This window comes from Ambystoma mexicanum, chromosome 8, assembly GCF_040938575.1.
Source record: "Ambystoma mexicanum isolate Mex_15411 chromosome 8, UKY_AmexF1_1, whole genome shotgun sequence".
NCBI lineage: Eukaryota > Metazoa > Chordata > Amphibia > Caudata > Ambystomatidae > Ambystoma > Ambystoma mexicanum.
The window spans coordinates 1,103,616,831-1,103,636,943 of record NC_090929.1 but is presented as its reverse complement, the minus strand read 5'-3'; the positions used below and the strand labels follow the sequence as shown (position 1 = coordinate 1,103,636,943).

At 45.9% G+C, this 20,113-nt stretch overlaps 1 protein-coding gene across 5 annotated transcripts in view; it reads left to right on the top strand.

The window, feature by feature from the left end:
- Window positions 1-20,113, top strand: part of ATP13A2 (ATPase cation transporting 13A2) — a 749,950-nt gene that overhangs the window by 450,769 nt on the left and 279,068 nt on the right. For all 5 annotated transcript variants that reach the window (XM_069611124.1, XM_069611127.1, XM_069611125.1 and 2 more), the window contains exons 8-9: window positions 1,789-1,858; window positions 3,690-3,824. In XM_069611124.1, the coding sequence (XP_069467225.1) occupies window positions 1,789-1,858; window positions 3,690-3,824 (205 nt within the window). The remainder of the gene's footprint in view (window positions 1-1,788; window positions 1,859-3,689; window positions 3,825-20,113) is intronic.

Sequence of the window (20,113 nt, the reverse complement as noted above, 5' to 3'; positions counted from 1 at the left end):
TTTAAGTGCAGCACACAGGTTGGCAGGTGGCACTTGGAAATGTCATGTCATTTAACTGTACTGAGAGTGGATGGGACTTGGGATACTGTGCATTTGATTTAACTGTGGCAGGTGCTGGGCAGGCGTGAGAAAGCTTTAGGACCTGTCGGGAGGCATGTTACCTGTCGGGACTTTGCAATAATAATGAGACATTACCCTGTGACAGGGCGTTTTCTGAAGCATTTGAAGCTCCTCTTGGCATATTATAGTGGCTGCTGCACATGTCGGGATGTACCTTAAATACGATGAATCGATCAAGCATATGCAGCAATAACTAGCATTAGATGACATTCACTGAGGCGTTTGGGGTTGCATTTGGTATAATTACAGAATAAGCATGACTGTTCCTTTCATATGGTGGCTCTCCCAGGCACATGAGGTGTCGCAGAGAGCCTCAAAACACAGTAACTCCCAGATGAGTTTTAGGTTTTTTATTTTAAACCGTTCTAATGGCCGTCCCGCTATCTGAAACGTAGCGATGGGCAGTCTCACCCTAGCCCAGGCTTCTCTCAATCTCTGGATTGGTTGTAGTGATCAGTCTACTATCTCTAAAATCTGTCTATTTTCTTGTGATGCTAGAAAGGCCAATGCCTTACCAGTCGAGTCTCCTTCGGGGGAAAAAATCCAGAGTCCTATCCAGGAATTCCTCAAGAGATGGTTAAGGTTCGTGCCTTCCAGACAGTTCGGTCTTCAATCACCCTGTTTCTTCTTCCCTCTTTCTTTCCGTTCCATCCATCTATCTCTCTCCCTTTCTCCTTGCCACCACGCATGGTCTCCCCTCTCTCCCCGAGTCTAGCCCTTCTGTCTGTGTTCTCACGCGACAATCTACCTTCTCCCTCTGATCTGACCCTCTTCTATGTACTCTCTCCTTACTACCACCAATACTACTCTTCCCCTTCTCTATTATAACTCTCCCCTCTCTGCTCCACTACTACTCCCCCTCTCCTCTCAGATACTATTCCCCTATGCTTCTCTCCCCTCTCCACTTAGTACTCTCTCCTCCACACTCCTGCCACTCCACCGTAGAATACTGCTCGCTCTCCTGTCACTTGGTCACCCTTTCATCCGCCCTTACCTTCCCACTCACTCCTTGCATGCACATTCACTGTAGAGTACCACTTTCTCTCACCAGCCAACAGCTCACCTTTTCTAATATTCGCCTCCACGCTCTGCTGCGCCATCCCTCTTCCTTCTGGTCTCTTGTTCTGTCAACGACACCCCCGCCTCATCTGACTTCACCTGAACAACCCACACCTCCCTGTTTATTATCCCGTTTTATCCTCCCACTCCCATTGGTCTTATCCCATTGGTTCCCTGGGCCAATTACTCCTCATCTTCTCAACTAGAGGGGGTTTACAGATTGCCGAGTTCATAAAAAGGGGCCATTACACCCCATCTTTGCCATAGATTTTTTTTCATGGAGCTGAGGAAGGTTAGAGCGTGGGGTAAAACATAGAAACTTGAATTTAATGCAGTCAGTATGTTATCAGTGCTGCTTTTCAGTGTTTTGTGTACAATGTTCACCTCTGTTGACCCCTTGATCATTGCATAACATCTGGGGAATGCCCTTTTTATTGGGAGAATGTTGTGGAAAACAGATTTACACCGGACCACACCGCCAGTCCTTCAGTGTCCGTTTCCTTTACCTGTTCAGAGTATGTGTCCTTTTATTCCCAATCCCTGCGGTTAAATCGGACTGTACCTCCATTTTAGTCTGTGTCCACATGCTTGTAATTTGTTTCTCTGCAGAAAGAAGATTTATGGACCTAACCTGATTGACGTGCCAGTGAAGTCCTATCTCCGTCTACTGGTGGATGAAGTAAGTATGTGCTGTGTAGAAGAAAAATAAAATTATGTATGCCAGGTTAAAAGTTTGAGACAATTCATGTACCATGTTGGCTTGCTATATTGTGTGATTGGCCCTCCATTGTTGGACCTCTCCCCTGGACGTTTGGTGGAATTTCTAACACTGTGCTGCTGAAAAGACTATTCGGAATGGGGTAGACACAGTTAAGTCACATGAAATGTTGTCATAGGACACTCTGAATCCCAGCTGCAGAGTGTAGTAATTAGCTCCTGTTAGTTTCTTCATAGGGTTAGGCATTGATGCAAGCTAAACAAAAAACTCTGTCTCCAAAGCCACCCATGAAATAGCCCTCAACAACAAAGTGCTAGATATCTTTGGATTGAAATGTGTCATACATTCAAATAGACAATACATTGGATCTGTATTTTTGCAAAATCCACCTGATATTCAGTGCTGGTACATGCAAGGTCTATTCTGCATTCTTTACGCAGCTCTAACTTTTGTACCTTACGTTGTGGGTGTTAACTATTTCACAGACTCCAAGTTCTGGAAGGTGAATGTACACCCCTGAACGCCAGGACTTGTAGGTAGTGTTGAGATCAAAACCTGTGGTCGAGCCAGAGTACGAGCAGGAATGTTAGTGGCATTTATAGATGCAGGACATGACCTGCATATGCAAAATTAAATTTCTTGCAAGTCCTAAAATAAACCATATTCTTTATCTAGACGGGGATCCTCCACCATTTATTTACCACCCCTAACTAGAGTAAAAACCCGACTTTACTGACTGTTGTCCTAATGCCACATCATTCCTTGTGTGTAGTCTCATTTCCCTTCCCATACATTGATGTTAGACCAACATCCACACCAGCCATTGATTGAAATCTAATGTCACCAACATCCATCAACTGGAGTCTGTCCACATCATCCTCTGATGGCAGTAGATTCCCTGGTTCACTGTAATCCTTTCTTGTATCTTGTGATGGAGATCTCATTGCTTCACTGTCCACTAAATGCATACTATTGTTCCCATCATCCATTCACTTCCGTCAGATGTTGGCACAGTCTAACAACTAAAGTCCAACTCGGTCAAAATGTGTTGGCTGAAGTCTAACAAAACTGTTGCACTTCGGCATTGACACAGTGCATTGAGTTGTTTAACCTGGACATCAATCGATAATTAACATTGCTAGTCAATTACAGTTTAACAATCTCATCTATTCCCTGAGGTGCAATATTGAAATCTATTCTTGACTGCAGTCTAACTTTAATGCTTTTATTGCCTGCAGTATAATAGTAACTTCACTTACGGTATTGAAAATGTGACCCCATCTACTAACTGCACTATGACAATGGCATATTCATAGTCATTAATCCTATTAATGGACTCGCTGAATACTGACCCCATGCACTGACAGCAATTTTATACATATACCACACATTGACCCAATTGAATACTAGTACCATCGATTGACTGCTATCAAATACCGACACTGTTCATTAACTGCACTCCATTGACAACTTCCATAAACTACCTTGTCATCGAGCTCAGTTTTGTTCCTGCAATCCAGCATTCCCATGAAATATTTGAGGCCTTATTCCTTTTTCGAGTCCATCTATTTATTTCACATTTATTGGTGACTTTATTTATTTTTACATTTGTAAAGCGGACTAAACCTGTAGGCATCAAGTCACTGGATGCTGTGCATGTCACACTGTGAATATATTTCCTCTTTTCTTGATCGACTTTTATCTTTGAACTTTCTCCATTGTTTGTACTTGTCCTGCTGAGGTATATGGCAGTTTTTCTCACTAATTCTGTGCTTGTCCCTTTTTCATCCAGGTCCTCAATCCCTTCTACATCTTCCAGGTTTTCAGCATCACCCTGTGGATGTGCGACAATTATTACTACTACGCATGCTGCATCTTCATCATCTCCGTCATCTCCATTGGGCTATCGCTGTATGAAACCCGAAAGGTGGGACGATGGTATATGTGTTGTAGAAAGGGGGTAAAGCAGAGATTGATTTTTAGTGGGGTTAGAGAGAGTTTCCTGGTGGTCAATCTGGCCAAAGGATTAATTTCTTTGTTTTTTGATCGCCAAGGACATGGAGGAAAATTAGATTCACTTGTGGTACATATTTGATCAACATCCCTGAGAGGTTGGCAATCTGTGTTGATTGTGGGACTAAAATACATGAGCTATCCTTCTGAAGAAACTCCAGTGTTGTTGCCCTGCCCAAATCCCTAATACCATCACATTTGTCTACCCGTCTCTCTATGATAGCATCTGTGCCTTTGTTTCTACACCTTTGTGCAATGTTCTTTCCAGTTTGTTCCTGAGCAATTCAATCACTGTCATTAGTGTTGGCGGTGCATAATTGCTCTCAAGAGAAGCAAAGGGAGAGAATGGAAACAAAATGATTTGGAGGTGAGAGGCAGCACCAGCAAACCGTTGCTTTCAACAGGAGGGAAGGGCATCTCTCAGATGGTAACTACAAAGGGGGGGATTGAAGAATCTTTGTGATCGGATCAAAAATTAGTCACAGGCAATACTTGGAGAAAGTTGTTGGGGGTGACCATGCGAGCCTTTCCTCCTTAATGTTAATCAATTCCCAGGGCGACACTTTTGAGTTGGACTATTTTGAACTGGCAGAACTACACCTATTTGTAAGACTACCTGAAATCGGCTGTGGTTTACATTTCCTTTCTTTTCTAGAGTCACTGTTTTTCCTTTAAAGGAATAGTGCGCTCAAAAATATTATTGTCCCAAAAGATGGGCAATAATCCAAAACATGCATTAAACATAATTTTAATGAAAGTTCCTTTGTAAACTTTTGAGCAAACGGGGCTCAAAGCGTTTACATGGGAGCATCTATTTTGCCATTTCAGGCAGCCTCCTCAGCTCATGTTAAGGTCTGCCCTGGCGGCACTAAACAAGCAGCAAAAGCCCCCTACTGGGAGCTTTTGTTTACTGTAGCCAGAACAGAGCTGCATGAACTGATGAGGCTGCCTTCACTTTAATTTACGTTTTCGGTGCTCCCCAAGCCCAGGGTAGCACAGAAAACGTAAAATTAAATGCAAAAAGCAAAGGCATAGCAATTATAACTACAACATTGTTGTATTTGTGATTCGCGTGGTTGGAAACCCATGGCAATCACAAGTACAACAAAGTTGTATTTCTGACTGCAGCGGCTTTCGATTTGAGTCTCTTGGGCTCCCCCCGGGTCTGGGGAACCCAGGAGACTCAAAGTGAAAGCCGCCGCAGTCAGAAATACAACATTGTTGTATTTAAATATGCTGCGGTTTTCAGGGACGTCATTTGGGAGTTGCCAGGGGTTGCAGTTGCGACCCCTGAGGTCTCCTTTGGTACCCCTGTGGTCTCCCTTGCTACTCCTAGAAAAAAAATGTGTTAACTTTTTTAAAAAACTTTTTTAAAAAAATGTAAGCTCCTAGGCTGTGGCCAGTGTCATGTGGCTCTTTATTTTTGGAGTGGCTGACTTTCTTGTTCAGGCCTCTTTACAAAACAGGGTTCTACAAGTGTATCACTTTAAGTAGTGACGCTAAATAAGAAATAATATGAATAGCACATAATTTGACCTTTTGGAATTCTATCCAATAATTGCTAGACTCATAAAGGTTTATTTCCAGGCACACTTCCGGTGGTGAGTCACTGATTTAGCCTGTTCTCAAACACCTCAACTCAGCCTTTTACCCTTCTGAGGTCGATAAATGAGTACCAACACAGGTTGGGTGATATTGTATGTATATTTGATCTATATAAAGCGCTTAGCGTCAGTGCTATATAATAACATATCATTAGGCCTTGACATCTGCTTGCATTCCCAGTAATTTGATAATATGGGCTTATACACACTGGTATTAATGATACATATCGTGATCCATTCTTGTATGAAATGGATATAACATTATAGTGATATCGCAACCATATTTTTTGTAGTGTACTTGGGAACAAGTGTGATGTCCCTTCCTGTTTAGTCAAGGGTTGAAAGGTTGTGTTCCATCGCTTTCTGTGATGTCACTTCGAGGTGGTGGTCAAATGACATCACGTCATCGGAGGTCAAAGGACATGTGATGTCACTTCCGCTACCCCTGGCATTTTGGTGAAATGATGTCCCTGGCGGTTTTCTTTCTACGTTTCTCGGACTCCGGGAAACGTAGAAAGAAAACTGCAGCATTTTTAAATACAACAAAGTTGTATTTAGGTATGCTGTGGCTTCAGCTTTGAGTCTCCTGGGCTCCCCTGACCCGGGTTCGGTTATAAGTTATAAATGCTGCGATTTTCTTTCTAAGTTAGAAAGAAAACCGCAGCATTTATTTTCCAGTGCTTTTAAAAATAGAAATTTAAAGCACTTACCAGCAGCAGGTTGTGTTAATATCTGCTCTCCGGCAATAATGTAGCAAAAGCCACCTGCTGGTAGCTTTGTGTATTACAGTTGGCTGGCTTTTGCTAAATTAATGCAAGCACAGGAGGCTCATCCATTTCACAAAATGGATGCCTCCTAGTGCTTTAAATCTGTGACTTTGAGCCTTGTTTGCTCAAAAGTTTACATAGCAACTTTCTTAATGAATATTTGTTATATATATTTTTGATGATGGCCCATCTTTTGAGCCAAAAATATTTTTGATGGCACTACCCCTTTAAGAAAATCCCCTATGATATATGATTTTTTTATTTATATTGCGCTCATACACAGGTGTTTCAGAGCGTGACCAGGCAAAGGGAGGGGAACAAGGGAGAAGCAAAAACAAAACAACGATCTTACTAGGCCCAGAGACATTGAGATCACGCAAATGCATGGGGGAGGGAAAGAGGATGAAAGTAACTAAGGTATAAAACAAAAAACAGTGGTAGTGCAGCCTGTAAGTGGCAAAGTGCTGGGTTAGTCAGGGTGAATCTGATAAGTGCAGAAGAAAAGTGGGTGGGGGACTGTGGGGTACAGCTACAGGCCCCAGCACAAGGGGTGGTCTGGAGGCAGTGCAGGAGGGGTGGCAGAGTGAGCAGGTACCTGGGCTCAAGGACAGAGGGGTGGCCAGGTGCACAGTGCAGAGAGAAAGCAGATCAGCAGGGGAGAGGCGAGGCAAAGGCAGAAGCAAAGAGGAAGGTCTTGGGGAACTTCCGGAACTGTAGATGATTCTCCTCAAGTTTCAAGGTGGCAGGGAGGCAGTTCCAAAGGGAGGCACCAGCAGAAGGAGATCTACCCCCAGCTTGCTTCTTTGAAAAACAACTGACCCTGAGGGAGTTGGAGGTAGAGGAGCAAATGGCTCGAGAGGGGAGGTATATACGGAGGGATAGTTGAAGGTATTTTGGACCCAGGCCCCAGAAAGCATTGTGGACAATGCAAAGGGTATTAAATGTAATCCTTGCGTCCTCTGTAAGCCAATGGAGAGATTTCAGAGCTGGAGAGATACGATCCCAGGACTTAAGGCCTAGGAGAAATATTGCAGTCCTGTTCTGGATTAGTTGTAAAGGGCGGAGAGTGGAGGCAGGTATATTTAGAAAGAGGCTGTTACAGTAGTCCAACCTAGAGAATCAGTGAGCTTCTGAGGGAAGGAGAGGAAAGGAAGAGTACCTCTGAGGAGGTGCAGTAGGAAGTTTGACTTTTTTGAGACGTCACAGATGTGTGCGGAGAAGGAAAGTGTGGAGTCAAAGATGACCCTGAGGTTCTTAGCTTCGCAGGTAGGGGCGGGAGGAGGGCCAAGGACGGCCAGCCAGAGAATGAGGGGAAAGGATGGAGACGGTGTTCCAATGAGAAGGATCACAGTCTTGTTGGCATTTAAACAAAGATCATTGGTGGCACACCAGTTTCACCCTATCACATTTGGTTTAAGGGTGAGGGCAAGCATAGGTTTGGACAGAGACGAACTTTGGTTTTGGACTTACGGACACCGACGGCCCTTAGAAGCATCATTTGAGGGAATAATCACCTTCTAGTTGGGGCCAGGTAGACCTTACGCCACCCCCACAAAGTTTGATAATCAAGGTTTTCAAACTGTTACTTTTCAGTCTGTGGGCCTCATTCCGAGATTGGAGGTAGCCATGGCGCTATCTGTCTCCAATACCGGGTCCGGAACCGGTCTTGTTCAATGGGGACTTAGCGGTGCATTCCGACCCTGGAGGGACCGGTAAGTCCCCATTGAACAAACCATTCCCCATTCCCATTGAGCCACTAAAGGGCTCGATGGGAATGGGGAGGGCGCTAATAACGGGCTTGCGACTAGCAAGCCCGTTATTAGCCCCCTGTTCCCTTAGCGGGACCCGTAAGGGATGTGTGGTCAGACCACACATTCCTTACGGTGCCCGCTAAGGGACCTCGGAATTGGGTGGTAAGGGATTACCGGCACCGGTCTCTGTGCCGGTAATCCCTTACCGCCCAACTCATAATGACCCCCTGTGTCTCTTGATACCATGTCTGTCTCACAAGTCCCAGGGTTGTCCCTCCCTGAAGTTATCAGTGCTTGTTCCACCAGAACCAATGTGCAACCCAAGGATTTCCTAAAGAATGTCCCATTCAAGGAGATCTGCATGACAGTCGCATTGGCTGCCCCATATACTCTTTATGAACATTTCTGTAGATGTCTGTGACAATGAGTGGCCCTTTCTGTATTGTTTGCTTGTGTGTGTTCGGTGTACCTTATTGCCGCCCCTCCCTCCTCTGGAGAGTGAAGTTATGACTTTATGTAATGGAATCCCAGCTTACCACTGCAGACCAATCTTCTCAAACCTTCACCAGAGCATTTTTGGAAAGTCCCCCTACAATTTTTTATTGATGCATTTACATAGTTGCAAACCTGACCCATTCAAATCTGTAGGTGCTTATCCAGTACTGTGTTTTTTTCTTTGCATTCTGGGACTTGTAGTTCCCCTTTTCCCATTATAAAACTCTGACTACAAGTGCCAGAATGCAAAGAAAAAAAAACAGTACTGGATAAGCACCTACAGATTGGAATGGGTCATGTTGGCAAATATGCATTTGTGACTGAGGAACAGTACCTTAAATCAGTTGGAAATGCTGGGCTGGTCTTCTAGGATCCCTTTAAATGTCTGGATGACCAGGATACCTATTGTTTGTCAGTTTTAAAAAACGAATGCTAATAATTGACGAATATAATCGAACCCTTGTTCCGACCTAACCAAATAGATAGGACTATGAGCTGAGTCACTATCTGCCTACCCAATTTAGGGCTGGTGCTGCTGGCTCAGCTTTTAATTTCCCTTAGTTCCCTGACACAGAGCAGGTACAGAAAAGACAGATTACTGCACTTGCCTGGCACAATTAACAAGTGACACTAGCACACACACACAGCCATGTGTCCTAAAAGAGTGCATCATGCCCATGGCAGAATGGTGCAGTTGCATGTCATAACTGAGTAGCCCCATGACTTAATTGAGGAGTATATTCGTGGCATAATGGATTCACGGCACCCCATGGCATAAGTGAGCAACCCCATCTCAAATAAAGGGTCTGTTATACACTCACAGTTTCACAAATGTACTATACAATGAATGACATTTGTTTAGAATCGTATTCTGACGCACAGAACTTGCATTGTTTATTTTTCTTTGGAATTGGTCATTATATATTTCATAAAACTCTATTTCCATTTGACAAAGATTCCTCCACACTTTTTATTCCTCACTCTGTTGAGTGCCTCTGTTGCAACACTAGGCCTACTTGCTCACTTTTGCCCTTAGGGCGATGACTGCTGAATTTATGTGTCTACCTTATACTTCTATTTAAGTCAGAATTTATGGTTGTTGATTTAATACAACTGTCTTTAACAGTATCATCTACTGAAGGCTGTACATAAAGTGCTTTAAAATAATAGGTTTATTGCAAATGGACTTCATTGGTAGTTTCATTTTGAATTGCTTACCTGGTCCATATTTCATTTTCCATCTCAGTCAAATCCTGTACAGGTTTCAGTCATCTACACTTTTCAACCATTGCCGCATCAGGTCATGTAAGCTCTCCCTCTCTTGATTGTCATCATCAGGACTTAAATTTAGGCTGTCATTGTACACTCGGCTATATTTCCATACGTAAAATGTATGACCTTCAATCATGACGAGAACATTTTCCACTTACCAGTTCATCTATTTGCATTAATTGTACTATATTATTGGTTAGACTGGTTTATTCTCTTTTATTACTTTCTTAGTAACACTATTTAATAGTTCATTACAAGCAGGCTGGTTTCCAAATAGTTTTAAACATGCTACTGTTATACCATAGTCAAAAGGGAATTTTAGATGTGTCTAATCATTCCATATCTTTACTTTCGAAGGGATTGTGTCCTCCGACATAGTCCACATCTTTGACAGTAATTACCACAGCTCTGCTGCTTCGGAAAACTTTTTTGGCTTAGGCGTCCTGCGTCGATGACGTTGATACGCTGTACCTCGATGGTTAACGTCACCGTATGTTATATCTAGGATGCAAGACGCCCGTAGCCTCGGCTCCGTTTTTTCCGCGAACGTGTTCGCTTCGGAATCTCGGCGCGCCTCGGTTCTTCTATACTTGGTTCATGATGTCTTCGTCTTCTACCCCGAAGTCTGGCTTCAAAAAGAGTCGGGACTGCGGTTCCAAAATGTCCATTACGGACCCGCAGGGTGTCTGCCTCTGGTGCTGTGGTGGAAGCCACGCCACTGACGATTGCGATGACTGCCAGTCCCTAACTTCGAAGGCCTTGCGGGAGCAGAAGAAGTTGTCGGTAGGTAGGGTTTCTAAAACCCGTAAGTCGAAATCTGCTGGTCTTTCGACCGACGATTCGAGGGGTGACTCTCTGTGTCGGCGTAAATCAAGGGGGGGTCTCGTTCTCAGAGCGGGTCCCGCCATTCCTCTGCCTCTTCGAGGCGTTCACGGAAGCGCCGTCACAGGTCGCCTACCCCGTCCTTTTCGGAGGACTCCACCTGACGGCGGGTAACTTGTCCCACGAAACACTTGTCACCGGCCGAATGGGATGCATTCCACCAGCAAATGATGGCGATTTTCGAATCGCAAGGCACTGTTCTGTCCGCGCCTTCGAGAGAAGCTGGCAAGGAATGAGCTAGAGCCACCACTCGCACGCCTTCGGGCGGTCGGCGCGATCATCGGGAGTGTTCAAGGTCCCAATCGGACAAGGGTGATCGCCATAGCCAGGTCCCGGTCTTCGACGCAGTCGAGACCATCTGAGCCTGTGAGGCCTTCTAAGAAGGCATTGACGCCATCGGCGCCATGTCCGTTGAGGCACTCTCTCGAGACTCTGACTTCGAAGAAGTCGTCCACGCCATCGGCGCCACGGCCGTCGAAGGACACGCTCGGGGCTCCGGCCTCAAAGCCATTGTTGAAGTCGTCGGCGCCTCGGTCGACGCTGATTCCGTCGGCGCCCTCAACGCCTTTTGTGGAGAATTTACCGGAGGTGCCCCGGAGGGCTGTGAAAGCTCCCAGAAAGGCTCCCAGCAAGTCTGTGAGGCCTGTTTTTGTGCCCTACTCTGTTCTTCCTCCCAGGGTGGGTTTGTTCCAACCTTTTGGTTTATATTTCAGAGGTGGGGGAAGGGTCTGATGAGGAGGGGATTGTGCCCCCTGAGGTTCCTGATGACCTGTTGTCAAAGCCAACTGGAAGACCTTCATCAATCCTTGCATGACGCCAGTGGTCTTGATACCTCTCCGGAGGTTGAGTTTGGCAGGCCTTGTCCTGGTACACATTCTGACTCCTCGTATAGGCGCTGTCATGATCTCTGCTTCCAAAAGATCAGGACTTGCCCGACTCCCTTGGAAGCAGACCCATAACCCCGGTTCCGAGTGCCAGCCAGTCCCAATTGGTACCTTTTGGACCCTGTCCTGGCGCCAGTGGCACCAGGCTCATAAAGATGCCCAGTCCCAGCGCTGGAAGCGCCGGGCTCATAATGCTTGGGTGGACTTACCTGCAGCAGACCATGCTGCTTACTTACCTGCCAGTTGAACCCCTGATCCTCTTCTGTTTGGGACTACTTTTCCTGTTGGGTGGGGCAGGAGCCACTCCCTAGGTTCAGAACACTGGAACTCTTCTGGAAAGCAGGAACTCTTTTCTTACCTAGGCGTGGCTGTGGAAGGAGACACCTAAGCACTACAGGAGGCTATTTAAACCACACCCGATGGGTGAATCTTGCTTTGCGTTATTCTGCATTCTCTGCAGCAGAACGCTCATCGTGTCTTCTGCTTCTGATCCTGGGCCTAAGGAAACAAAGGCTTACCATCCTGGAATCCAGTCTTCAGCAGCACCTCTAAAGACAAAGAAAGAACAGGTTAGCACTACGGTCTTCAGTGGCAGCACATCTCTTACCTGGTCCATCGGCTGTCACCAACGCCTCGTGCTGCATTCCGGCATCTGAAAGACAAAGGCTTACCTACTCTTTGCATGTTCCGGAGGTCTTCGCACTGCATTCCGGCATCTGAAAGACAAAAGCTTACCAGCTCTTCGCATGCTCCGGAGGCCTTCGGCGCTGCATCCCGCATCTGAAAGACAAAAGAAGGTGCGTTTAAAGACATTGGGCAACTTTATTACTCACGTGCCATTACTCCTTCCCACGCCGAATCCAGTGGGTATTCCAGCACCCTTCAGCTTCTCTAAAGCTCCGAACTTGTACCTGCAAGATAAAAGGGACAGTTAATGCGCATCGTGAAGCAGGCTACAAGCGCTTACCTACGTGCTTCCAGGCGCTTCTATTCCTCACGCGGGTTCGATCCTCAACTCTCATCAGCCCGCCATCCGTCATCGCCGGAACTCTGCAAAACAAGAGATATCATTACAAAAGACTTTTAAGACATTTGAAGCGCCCAGAACTTAACGTTCGTGCAGTTAACGACGGACAGCAGTCCCCTGAGGTCAAGAGGCCTGCACCCTTATCCAGTGAAGGAACTGGTTACGGCACCCTGCCCCGAGGCAGATGGAGAGCTCGGCGTTCACTTACCTAAGGTGAGGGTGTTAACCTTTGGGGTTCTACAGGAGAAGAGAAAGGGAAGAGGAGAGAGGCACCCAATAACCCCAGTTCATTAATCCCATATTTTCTATCTGCAGACATCTTACTCTTCGAGTCAGACATACAGTGCACAGAGGTCCAGCCCAAAGAGCCAACCGTGTGTTACACATCACCTTTGAAGATACGGCATTCACCCAGTCAAGACCGGCGCCTCTGCGGGAATCAGGTGAGCGTTACAGGCACCTCATGTCAAGGGTGACTGAGTATTGGGGGTGGTCTGCTCCATCTGCTGATTTTATTCATGATGATCTGACGGACATCCTGAATCAAGGTCCACCCACTGAACTGGTGTTGCCATTTCATATGGCGTTGCAAAGATGGATAGCGGCAGCTTGGACTCCTCCGGAGAGTCTCCCGGCAGTGAATAAGTCGCTTCCGAAAAAATACCGCCCAGCCAGTGGTGACCCCTGCTACTTGTCAACGCACCCTGCTCCGGAGAGTTTGGTGGTGCAGGCGGCTACGGCCCCAGCAAAGCAGGCTGCGTACCCTACTATCCCTCCCGATAGGCACGACAAGCGCTTTGATGGTTGGGCGAAGAAGGTATTTTCTTCTGGGGGTATGGCTTTAAAGGCAGCCAACTCATTTTGTGCCCTGGCAAGATTCACTCACACTCTGTGAAATTGTGTATCGTTGGCGGCTGAGCATATTCCCGAAGAGGAGGAACGGGTTGGTTTTCTAGCCCTCGTGCAAGACAGCAAAGAAGCCATGTGTGAATCTGTTCAGTCGGGTCTGGACATGGCAGACTGTCAGCCGGTCCATGGCTGCGAACATCGTGATACGCAGGTCTGCGTGGTTGCGGAAGTCGGGGTTTGCTCCGGATGTGCAATCCCGGCTTCTCACATGCTCTTTGATGGTATCCACCTTTTTGGCAGCAAGGCTGACGAGAGCCTTGAGAGGTTGCAGACCTCCAAAGCTGCATCAAAGTCTTTGAGTGCTGCAGTAAGTCAACCTCTGCCTATTCGTCCTAGGGGAGCCCAATGGAGGGGGAAGTCCCTTTCGGTACTACTCTTCCTTTGGTAGATCGAGAGGAGGTGCCAGTCAAATGGGCAACCGCAGGAGTACCAGAGGTGAAAAGCAAGGTACTTGAGGTGCCAAAGCCACTCGGGCAGTTGCCTCTTTGCCACCAGGCACTGCCGCAGTCGCATCCGCTCAGTCATGAGGCCATGTCCAATGGTTCGCCGGTTGGGGGCAGACTGGCGCAGCATCTTGGAGAATGGCGTGCCATTACTTCAGATGTGTGGGTTCTGGAGATCATAACCCACTGCTACCGTCTCCCCTTTCGGCAGAGGCCTCATGACAATCCACTGGGGAAGCTCTCTTTGAAGCATCCGGATCCGCTCCTTGCGCAGGAAACCCTATCCCTGCTGGAGAAAGGTGCCATAGAACTGGTGCCTGTAGCGGAGAGGAACAGGGGATGGTATTCTCCCGAAAAAATACGGGGGATTGAGACCCATCATGGACTTGCATGGGCTGAACAAGCTCCTCAGGAAGGACAAGTTCAAGATGGTAACGCTTTCTCAAGTCTTCCAGGCCCTTCAACTGCAAAATTGGTTGGTCTCTCTAGACCTCAAGGATGCTTACTTTCATGTGCCGATTCATCTAAAGCACAGGAAGTACCTGAGGTTCGCGGTTGGCGACTTGCATTTTCAGTTTTGGGTCCTGCCGTTCAGATCGACCTCCGTCCCGAGGGTCTCTAACAAGCAGATGGTGGTGGTGACAGCGTATCTCAGGAAAGGGGGGATTCACGTATACCCCTACCTGGACGATTGGTTGATCAGGGCGCGTCCTCCTGAGCAAACCCTGGATCATCTGTCAGTCATCTGCCACTCCCTTCACAAGCTGGGCTTCTCCCTCAATTTAAAGAAGTCCCATTTGACACCTACCCAGCGGCTCCAGTACATCCAAGCAGTGCTCGACACATCCCTGGGGTTGTGTTCGCCTCCCCAGGTGAGGGCTCATCACATTCTGCAGATGATGGACACATTTCAACGTGCCCAGTGTCTCCCAGTGCTCAAATTCTTCAGGTTGCTCGGCCTCATGGCATCCTGCATTTTCTTGGTGCCAGAGGCCAGGCTGCAGATGAGATCTCTTCAGTGGGCTCTCAAGATGCAGTGGTCGCAGTTCTCTGGTAGGATGTTGGATCCCGTTCAGATTCCACCCTCGGTCGCACAGGATCTTCTATGGTGGGCCGTCAAAGGCAATCTGCTGAACGGGTGCTCATACCAACGAGTTGACGGCCAGCAGCTGTTGGTCTCTGTCGGAGTCCAGACTCCACATGAGTCTGTTAGAGCTGTGGGCTGTCAGGCTGGCCCTGCAGGCTTTTTTGCCGTCTGTGTGGGGGAAGAATGCCCTGATTATGACGGACAATACAGTGGCCATGCACTACCTCAACAAAAAGGGGTTGGGGGTGCAGGGTCACTCCCGTTGTGCATGGAGGCGATGCAGCTCTGGTTCTGGGCCATTCAGCAGGAAATTTCGATCTCGGCAATTCATCTGGCCGGAGACGAAAACACGGCGGCGGACGCTCTGAGCAGGCAGAGCACGGTCTCTGAGTGGGAGCTGGCTCAGGAAGTTCTGTTGGAGATCTTCGCCCTTTGGGGAACCCCGCAAGTGGAGCTCTTCGCCAACATTGTCAACTGGAAGTGCGGAAGATACTGCTCGCAGGAATTTCCTCCAAGAGGAGCCTTAGGGGACGCGTTCGTAGTGGAGTGGTCCTTCCCACTGCTGTACGCGTTTCCTCCAGTCCCCGTCATTCTGCAGGTGTTGCAGAGGTTACAGAGGTTCGGTTCCTGGATGATCCTCATTGCTCTGGCATGGGCCAGGAGAGCGTGGTACCCAGACCTTCTCGACATGTCCATCTGCCCTCCACGTCGTCTTCCCAACTGAGACGATCTGCTCTCACGGAGGGGGGGTTGGGTTCTCCATCCAAAGGTCAAGTCCCTCAGCCTTCACGCTTGGTATCTGAAAGGTTGAGATACAAGGATTGGGACCTCCCCGAGGACGTGATGGAGGTGTCGCTTTCGGCCAGAAGGCCCACAACGAAAACTCTGTACAGTTGCAGTTGGAGAAAGTTCAGCGACTGGTGCAGAGTATAGAATGTGGATCCTTTCCAATGTTACATTCCTTTGGTTTTGTCTTTTTTGCTTTCTTTAGCCCACGAGGGCTTGCAAGTGGTACCATTAAAGGTTACCTGGCGGCGCTGTCGATATTTAAGCGCTCGTCTGAGGAATGATCTTATTTTAAAATCCCTTTGATATCTCAGTTTCTAAAAGGGCTAACTAATGTGTTTCCACCGTCGCCTTTCCATTGCCGGGATGGGATTTGAATTTGGTTTTAAAGTTCCTAATGGGAGCTCCATTTGAGCCCTTACATTCTTGTCCATTGCGACTATTGTCCTTTAAAACTATATTTTTAGTTGAGGTTACTTCCGCACGCAGAATGAGTGAGTTGCAGGCACTTTCCGCCAAACCATCCTTCACTGTGTTCCATAAGGACAGGGTTGTCCTTGGGGTGCGGCCTTCCTTTCTTCCGAAGGTTGTGTCGGAATTCCATCTGAGCCAGGAGGTAATTCTTCCGGTATTCTATCCTCCTCCACATCCTGGTAAGGAAGAGGAGAGGCTCCATAGGTTGGACCCTAGGAAAGCTTTGAGTTTCTATCTCACAGATGTCCCGAGTCAGAGTGGATGATCATCTCTTTATTGGTTATGCTGGAAGGCGTTTAGGTCAGGCTGTTTCCAAGCAGACCTTGTCTATATGGATCATTTTGACGATCTCTGAATGTTACCGTTTGGCGGGAAAGGACCCTCCAGTAGGCTTACGCCTCATTCTACTAGGGGAATGGCTGCCTCCACTGCACTACAGAGAGGTGTTCCGATTCACAATATTTGCGAAGCAGCCACATGGGCCTCTGTCCATACTTTTGTGAAACATTATTCCTTGGACTCCATCCATGGGCAGGATTTGGCCTTTAGTAAGGCAGTTCTGTATTCTGCAATTTCATTGGGCATTCTAAATTGATGCATTTGTAAATTCTTTTCCCACCTCCATACATTGGTACTGCTTTGGGAGTCTATCAAAGATGTGTAATACATTGGAGGACACAATCCCTTCGAAGAACAAGTTCCTTATCTTACCTGGTAACGTTCTTTCGATGGGATGTTCTTCTGACGTATTCCACATCGTAACCTCCGTACCTGCCCCGCTACAGAATTTCTTATGCGATTGCAGCTTACGTTTCCGCAAGGCTTTCTGTAGTCATACTGGCAGGAGATTGGTGCCACACGTTCTGGGGAAAAAACTACAACTGAGGCTACGGGCGTCGTGCGTCCTAATATAACATCCGGTGGTGTCGTCCATCGACGGATGCCCTCGAGGGACAGCGTATCAACTTAATCGACGCAGGACGCCTACGCTGAAAGTTTTCCGAAGCAGCACAGCTGTGGTAATTACTGTCAAAGATGTGGAATACGTCGGAGGAACATCCCATCAAAAGAACGTTACCAGGTAAGATAAGTAACTTGTTCTTCTTTTCCCTCGAAATTATTGTAATTAATTGTTCAATCTCAAATAACTTCTCATCCTAATTTACAAAGTCTGTATTCTGCGTTACAATCCGGTTTTCGTTTAGGACATTCAACAGAAACAGCTTTTTTAGCAGTGTCTAACTCTATTCTCTGTGCGCTGTATTATAAATGTTCTTCCACTTTAGTGTTACTTGATTTATCCACCTCATTTGATAGTTTTGATCACCTTAAACTCTTGACTTCTCTCTCATCACATAGTATCTCTGGTTCTGTTTTCTTATGATGCACATCCTACCTTCAAGGTCAATCCTTTTCAATTTCATGTCAAAGTTCCAATTTCCAAATTCACTCTTCCTTTTGGTGTTCCCGAAGATTCTGTACTAGGTCCCATTTTATACGACTCTTCTGCTTCTTTAATTTCTTCATTTGGATTTCAAGCTTATTTTTACGCAGATGACACTCAAATCTTTCTATCCGCCTCTGTAGTTTCAGATATTTAACATCAACAGCTCATCAGTTTAACAGCTATTGAATCATTTATAGTTACCCCTCCACTTATTTCATTTCCACCATGAAATTAGTTATTAGAACTTGAACCAGAGCACTTGGTTTTATGTTTAAATCCTCCATATTGTTTCAGGAACAAATTCGATCCGTTACACACACTTGTCGATTTCAACTTTTCAATATTTGGCACTTGCTAACTTTTCTTCAACTAAATTATTAATTCAGTCAGCTATTCTTTTTTTCATTGATCTTCCCAAATAGTAAATTCTTCCCTTTCAATCAATCTTATATACTGCAGTTTGTTTTCTTTTTAACTTAGACTATTCTGATATATTACTGTTCATCTAGCCAGTTGTAAGGCTTCCTGTTACTTTTAGATTTGTTTCATTATCTATGTATTATATTTAAGCGGATTCAGTTTTGCTTCATTATATCTATCTAATTTAATTAAACGTTCTCAACCACCTCGACAAGTAAATTCTTCTGCTCAATTTCTCCTATCTTATTTACATCCTCCCTTTGCTTTTCGTCAACTCGATCTTTGAAACTGTTGGCACCAATATTTGCTCTTGTACTACTTTGCTTTTGTTTAATACATGTTTGAAACCTATTTTGACCCTAGCTTTTCCTAAAACTAGTGTATGACTGCACTTGTCTCATGATTGGTTCCATCTCTGGTTAATTAAGATCGTAACTAATTTTTGATTGTACCAATATGGTTACTATGTACTAGGCAAAAGGGACTTTAACAATTGTAAAATAAAAATAAAATAAACGTGATTGCCAAAAATCATGGCGGCAGTAATTCAAATGTCCACTGGTGGAATATGACATGAGAATGTATAAGGCTCCTTCATCAGTCAAGTGAGCACAACCAACTAATGCTTTGTTCCAAATGCAGCACAGAGGTCAGTAAGGCCACATAAGACTGTAGTCCCAGTAGACTGTACTACATTGTCAGTGCAACAGGTAGGCTCTCATTCCCAGTTGGAGTTTGCATTGACTTCATGCTTGTGCGTGGTCACTCTGAGTTGACCATATTTTTCTCTGTATGTTTGAAAATAAATTGGAATGTGGTTACTGAAGTGACTGTATTCCCCTATGCTGCAAATATTCTGGCGAAGAATATTAACACAGGTTAATTAGAATTTAGTTATTTGTTTTATTCTGTTGACACTTGCGCTCATAATAATTTTTTTCTTTACTTATTCAGAGGCATTTCTGATGCTGTTGATTCACACTATATTAAGGGTTAGCTTATTCTCTTATCAATATACCTGTGCTCCTGACATGAATCAAAGAATAAATCCTCCACCTTTAGTCCCACTTTTACCCATCCCTCTCACCAATTTGAGGGGGGCTCAGCAGGAACCTACAATAAGGTTTTGGTTGCTGTTCCTATAGGGTCTGGTAGGAGATGTATAAAACCTTGGACGCCTCTCTCTACACTGCCACTTTGGCTTTCAACAACACTGACTGTGCTGCCTTTTTGCACCCCCTCACTAACAAAAAAGGTTTTACTGTTGGTTAGATGATCTGTAAAGACATGCCATCAACCCTCTTCTGCCCAGTGACTTTACTCTCTCCTCCTTCAAACACATCCCTGTTCAACCTCTTGCTCCAACCCCCATGACTTTCCTTTTAATTTATTGCCCAACTTGTCCCTCAACCTTTTCTTTACGGATCAAAGCCTAGTATTTGAAATTATCCTCATATGTCCCTGCAGTCATGATTGACCTCAAACTTGACAAACTCAATGAAGGCCCATCGGGTACAGCTGAGCTCCACTCTCTCTCTCTCTGGTCAACGTACATAACCTGCCCAAACTGACAGCAACTCGCTAGACTTCATCTTCCTAACATCCTGTTCATTCGTCTGCCCTCTCTATTGACACTGCATCCTCGGATCACACACTCATCTACTTCTCTGTTGTTCCTTTACTCATGCTCTCTTTTCTCCAAATATTTTGCCAAAGAAAACTCAAGCCTGATTTCATTGTCTCCTTTCTTGACCAAGACAGGACCTTTCTGCAAGAATTGTCCTACCGTTCTTGTCCACTCCACCAGACCCGTCTTTGTAGAGTTGCACATTGCACAGGTTCCTTTCTGACCATCACAACCTGCTTCTTCACCACCTCCTGCCCTAAACCCTGGATTTCCTTAGCCATCAAACATCTGCGGACTATGCCTATCCAGCCTCTGATGCAAGTCTTGC